Here is a 6,332-nt window from a genome sequence, read left to right as displayed (position 1 = left end):
GGTTATTAGGACTAGTTTAAAAATTCTTCTTGAAGTTCTTGTGAGGAAATGGAAAACCATCCCAATTTTCCAGTTTTGTAATTTTCCCATTTTATTTCGAATTGATAAAAAAATATTAGTAGATAGTTATTTTTGTGCGCGCGGGCGTGTGTATCCCTAAAGCTGAAGGAGTTATATCTTTTTGGAAGGTTTTGTATTTGTAACAAGCAGAACAAGATAAATATGCAATTAAAAAAATATAATAATTAAAAGCATTACGAAAATTAAATAAACACAAGATAGAATTTGTAAATGAATTTCTGAACACACAAATAAACTAACTTTCTTATGGAAGAAAGCTGTCATTTACTCTCAGACCTTAGCAGAAAATTACAACCGTAGAGGGGGAAAAATCACCAAAGATCCCAGCTAAAGAGTGGCAATAGGGTAAAATGAATACCATAATGTATCACCAAAACTGAGTTGCAGCGAGCTTCACCCGATCAGACATAGACAGGGACACAAGCCAAAGAATTTATACAAATATCAGCCTGAAACTATCTGAGTCCTAACTACTTGATTCAATAAATATACTGACTGTCAATTTAGTGCTCAAAGAAAATTGTATACAGACATTTCCGCACAACTCCAATCTGAAGTGGAAACAAAGAACCATCCAAGAGAGCTTTGCTCGAAGGTCTTCAGAGAGATCAAAATCTAATCCCATCAAAATGCAGAACCACTACCTTTTGATCTCCCAAGCAGCACATCTTTTGCTTCATTAATTTTTGAAGCAAGGTAATGACTTCCGCCTGCATCTGGATGGTTTGCTACCATTACCCTCCGATGAGCTTCCTTCACTTTCTCTGCCGCAGTACTTTCCCTGATAATAACAAAGTAGAACTTAGAAAAAAATATCTGAACATAAAGTAAAGCATTTTATGATAGTAGATAAATAATGTTGTTTAGAGACTAAATGGTAACTTAACCTAAAATTATATTACCCTTGTACACATGTTTACTGACATGGACATTAAAACTGAGACTTGATTAGAAATTTAAAGGAAAAAGAGACGAACATTTAAGGAAAAGAAATGAAAATCAGTCATCAGCATTATTTGCTGCAATGGTACAGGTTGTACCACTGGAATATTATGTCCCTCACAAAAATGGAATGAAAACTAGAACCATCAAATTAGCTCTTGGGTTCCTGTGGTTCAGCACCATTTCATGATTAGCATTCTTGTGGTTCTTTTTTTACCTCTCAAAAATTTACAAATGACCCCTAGGAATATTAAACATGAGGCTTAGCTTAAGCGTTACAATCTCAAGTAATAACTTTGAAGTTATTTTAGGTTGACGAGAAGAACTCCCCAAAACTTATCCAGTCAATAAACATCTTAGAAGGAATTGTTGCACTAAAACTCTTCATTTTAGTGCTTGACATTTAGTGACCTCTCAACCCAAGAACTCAATTTGAGATCTTGGGTTGAACATTTAAGCCCAAAACTTTCCAACAATATAAAACAATGGCCAACAATGACAAATTCTATGGCTAAAAATCATGTTGCAGAAACTCAATTCTTCAAACCACTAATTGGAGCTCAAAAGAACTAATTTGCTATACATGGGATCCATGTAGAAGGTTTAGCCCCCTTGACAATCTTAGAAAGGTCAATTCTAAGATAGTGAAGGAAAGGAAGGAAGCAAAATTATTTGATAAAATCAGTGTGCCATTTTGTTTTCAAAACACCTGAAAACTAAACCTTACAGCTCAATGTTTTTAACAGAACCATAAAAAATCCCAAGATTTCTCGAACACAGGAGAGAAGATTTATAGAAAACATGAGATGCAAACTGTGTAAAATGAAAGATTCCATTCACATAAAAATGTTGGAGTTAGTTTATATGATATGAACATGGAATCCAGAAGAACAAGCTCAGCCAGCTCTTAAACAGCTTGAAATGTGTCCTTAACATCCGATGGTCCGAAAAGTGCCTTTTAACATCCAATGGTCCCAAAGACTATTGTTCCATATTTTTTACTATTGAATTGCACGATTAATACTTCATAAGCCATTCAACCCCAACAAACTAGATTTATTCCCATCACACAAGAAGTAACATCTTTGGACTAAGGCTAAGGCAAACCTTCAGTCATCGAAAATGTTATTGAAGATAATTGTTTTGAACACCGCATACTCCAATTAAATTACCAATAAAGTAATAAAATCAGTGGTTGGAGAAGAAACGGAGATGACTCGTTTTCCAAGTAGCAGGGGGTGGAGGTAACAAGTAAACCATACCTGACTCCAAGTATTAGAGCCGCTTCTCTTCTTGTCATCGTTGGTTGAAAACCACCTTCATAAAACTTGCGAATTCTGGCTGTTGGTGGTCTTGCCTTGAATGCCTGCCAAGCCTGGATGCCATATTTACCAGCATAAGCAGCAGCTGCAACAGCAAGTCCTGCTACAAATGGTGAAGCCTGATGCAAGATTGCACTTAAACTTCAATTAATTAGCACCAACTTAGTCAAAGCAACATAGGTATGATAGACATTGAGAAAGTTAACAAAGAGCAACTCTAAAAATCATAGAGGATCGCTGGCATTTTGCTGGCAAACATTAATACAAAGGAAAGAAAAAAACAAATACATACAAACGCTGAAGACTAATGTAGGAAAGATTCGGGCTAATTTTCCTTTTAATGGATTTGGTGTAAAATAGACCGAGGACAATGGGCAGATTTGTAAAAGCTACAATCTCCTTCCCCAACCACCTAGTATCCCAGGTACGACCCCAAATGCCCAAGAGGGATTTCTCTCCCTCCCCATCCTTGCTCACAGGCACATTGAAATATCCATGACTTAACAAATAGGACTTTTTACAACATTTATCAAAATCCAATCAAAATTAATAAGCTTTTTCAAAGGAAAATTGGAACATAGTCAAAACTAATATAATCTTCCCAAAGGTATATAATCCCCCTCTCCAACATCCCTGTGCCCTGATCCAACCCCAAATGGCCAAAATGGAATTTTCTCCCTCCCCATCCTTACCCCCAGGGAGACTAGATTACTGATTCAAGAAAAGAAATTCTCTTCAACATTTATGAAAATTTAATATGAATTTACAATCATTTCAAAGGTAAATTGAACATAGCCAAAATTAACATAATCTTTTCCAAGGTACACTCCCTTTCCCAACCACCCTCGTGTACCCGATCTGTCCTCAAATGCCCAACACAAATTTTTCTTCCTCCCCATCCTTGATTCAAATGAATTCTTTTTTTTCAACATTGATTAAAGTTCAATTAAAATTAACGATCTTTTCAAAGGTAAATGGAACATAATCAAAATTAAAATAATCTTTTCAATGATACACTCTCCTTCCCCAACCCACATCCCCATTCCAACTACAAATGCCCAATAAGGATTTTTCACCCTCCCCATCCTAGCCTTCAGGGAGACTGTACTACCCATGATTAAAAAAGATTTATTTTCACCCTCATCAGAATCACTGGACTACCCGTGATTAAAAGTGACTTATCACTATTTATCAAAATTTTAATCAAAATTAACAATAATTTCAAAGGTAAGCAGAACATGATCCACCAAAAACATATATAAAAGAACTAAAGTCCAAACAGGAAATAGGAGATCTCAAAACCCAAAAAGAAAAATACAAGCTATGCAATTCCGCATAGCAACCCAGCTAACCTAAAACATCATGTTATAGAAACAATTAGACAGCAGTCAATGATAGCCAATTAAGTCAAACAGAAAAAATCTCATATGAACCCATTGAAATGGAAATCTGAACTTGTTTATTTGAAATAATCTGATTATAAAATTCAGAAAACAAAACCAGACCCAAACTTAAGGCTAACGCAGCTATCGGTTTTGAGAATAATGTTTCCTTACCATTTAGTTTCAGCAACTTTAGATGATGATGGAGCAGATAACCAACACCCGCGAGTACCAGTGCTGTGTCGATGCAGAACTCCAACTGAGGACAGGGTTCCGGCGAGTACGGGTTCTGCAACCAGAAAAGGCTGAGAGAATCAGACCTGGTTGCAACCAAAGAGGAGAAGGTGCGACAATCGCGCAGCTAGGAAGGCTGAGAGCGCACAGTGGAGGAAACTGAACGGCAGAAACCAGAAACTGATGTGCGCAAAAAGCTGGTGCAACCCAAACGGAGCAACTGATGCGACCCGATCTGTGATGCTTCTTTAGGGCACAAAAACTGATGATAATAAAGAGAAAGTAACTGGATAGTCAAGATATTGGACAAACTTAAGCAAACAATTAACCAAAATTTAACAAGCCAATCAATTCATTCATAATAAAATATTTCCTCTCTTCCCCTTTTCTTTAGGCATATCAGAAGTTTTCAGATAAAATTAAACTCCAATGAAAATTTTGAACAAGCATCCTCAGAACAAACTTTCTGTTCTTTTATCCAATAGAATACAAAGTTTTTTTTAAGAATGCTAACCAGAACAAAAACCAGATTGCCACACTAAAACAGCAGAGAAACAAATTTCATCTTACCTCAAGACGTTTATTGTCAATCAACTCAACTCAAGACGTAGCATGAGGCGGACTCACACAAAGGTCAATATCCGTCATCTTTCAGTTACAAAAACAACATAATTTCTCATTTACAAAGCACACATCAACACAAACGGACACCCAAATCTATGAAAATCAAATGCAAGTCCTAACGAAAAATGAATACAGATAATCTTCAAAGCTCATATAGAGACGCAAGTTAGGAGATGATACATCCCCGTAACCGTCTAGGGAAAAAATTATGAATGAAAAGTCGTCTTTGTACGTATATATTTCTGTTTAGATTCATAGGGACCGAAAACAAATGTATAAAGGGGAAAAAAGAACGAGGAGAGGCGGACACAGACCAAAAGTTCCATACCCAGTCTCTAAACCATCTGGATAGCATTAAACATGTATGCATCAGAACAGAGGGATTTGAGAGAGTGAAAACATTACCTGCTCGAGAAAAAAAATATTGAAGGGCTAATCACAGCAACGCCAGTCTAGCTTTCGGTACAGCATCTGCTAAGGGAAAAAAAGAAAAAAAGAAAAAATGAAAAAAGAGAGATCCGAGCTTGAAGAACAAATAGCCTGTATCGTGGGTTTATGGCGACGCTCAAGAATCAGTGAGGAGAGGAGCAGCGTTAGCCCTCGTAGTTTCCACAAACGTATGCTTGCTTCTGGCTTGCTTGAAGACAGAATACCAAGGTGTCGCTTGGGGAACGGAGCAGATACAAGAAAGGCCAAAGGAGAGAATACAAGATGAGAAGAGACGTGAAATGAGATGGAAAAAAAAGAGGAGACTCTGGCAAGGGAGAGACTCCAGCGAGAGAGTGAGAGAAGAGAAGAAATCTCTGTGAGATAAGAAGAAGGGGGTTATTTTTCGGATTTGTTTTACGAAGATGGTGGAGGCGGCTCTGGTGGGAAAAGATAAGCGGATGGAGCTTTTCACTTTTTCTGTTTAGGCAGACGTCGGAAAATGGCGAATTCGCTGCTCGTGGGAGTAGAGAAGAAATAGCAGAAGGGAAAATTTGGTGTTTAGGTTTTTTTGTTCATTGGAACGAGAGGAGATGGAAGAGGAGGATAGAAAGAAAAATAAAATAAAATAAAATTGTTGTAGTATTTTATTAATTTAATTATATATTTAAAAGCAACTTGTAAAAATATTATTATATTTTTAAAATTATAGTTTAAAAAAAATAAGAACATAACTTTGTCTTCAGCATATTTTGGAGATCATATTGAAAAACATATGATATTTTTATCATTAAAGTTAACAAATGCTATATAAAACCCATAAATTTTTAAATGAAAAATACAAATATAACTATGTTTCTATTTCTCATGTCATCTCTCATTCTCTTTCCTTGCTCATCTTTCATTTTCTCAATCTTCTTTAACTATTGATGGAGATTGAAAGCTAAATGTTGAATCAAAATACTTGTAAATTTCACAAAATAAATTTGCAAAGTTATAAAATACAAGCACTTTCTTCTTTTTAAATAATAATAATTAAAATTTTAATAGAATTTTTTAATTTTTTTAAAAAAATATAAGTTAAAATTTTGTAATTTAATTCGATTTGATCTTGTTTCTCTAAACTTTAAAAATACTTTATTTATTTGTTAAGTATTTTATATTAACTGGTTAGTTTTGATATTATGTTATGTATCTTTACAACTTCAAATTCTTTGTACCCAAACATAAAAAAAATAATAAAATTTTATCTCCTTCAGATAACAGATGGATTTCAATATCGTTATTTCTCTCTGCGAATGTGTGATTTTGCTTGGTGTTT

At 35.2% G+C, this 6,332-nt stretch overlaps 1 protein-coding gene across 2 annotated transcripts; it reads right to left on the bottom strand.

The window, feature by feature from the left end:
• Positions 1–312: 312 nt before the first annotated feature.
• Positions 313–5,635, bottom strand: LOC110814491 (mitochondrial import inner membrane translocase subunit TIM14-1). Of its 2 annotated transcripts, XM_022041963.2 has the most exons (5): positions 4,991–5,635; positions 4,110–4,223; positions 3,902–4,016; positions 2,286–2,464; positions 313–862 (listed from the first exon to the last, which is right to left on the bottom strand). In XM_022041963.2, the coding sequence occupies exons 3-5, from the start codon at positions 3,902–3,904 to the stop codon at positions 706–708; spliced, it is 339 nt and encodes a 112-aa protein (XP_021897655.1). In that variant the 5' UTR covers positions 3,905–4,016; positions 4,110–4,223; positions 4,991–5,635; the 3' UTR covers positions 313–705. The 2 variants fall into 2 exon arrangements, with proteins under 2 accessions (XP_021897655.1, XP_088065497.1); XM_088209371.1 differs by having other exon boundaries at positions 3,902–4,223; positions 4,991–5,634.
• Between the last annotated feature and the right edge of the window lie 697 nt (positions 5,636–6,332).

This window comes from Carica papaya, chromosome 8 (assembly GCF_054855325.1).
Source record: "Carica papaya isolate Zhongbai chromosome 8, ASM5485532v1, whole genome shotgun sequence".
In the NCBI taxonomy this organism is placed as follows: domain Eukaryota; kingdom Viridiplantae; phylum Streptophyta; class Magnoliopsida; order Brassicales; family Caricaceae; genus Carica; species Carica papaya.
Note: the sequence above shows the minus strand (reverse complement) of the source record. Positions and strands in the feature narration are given on the sequence as shown.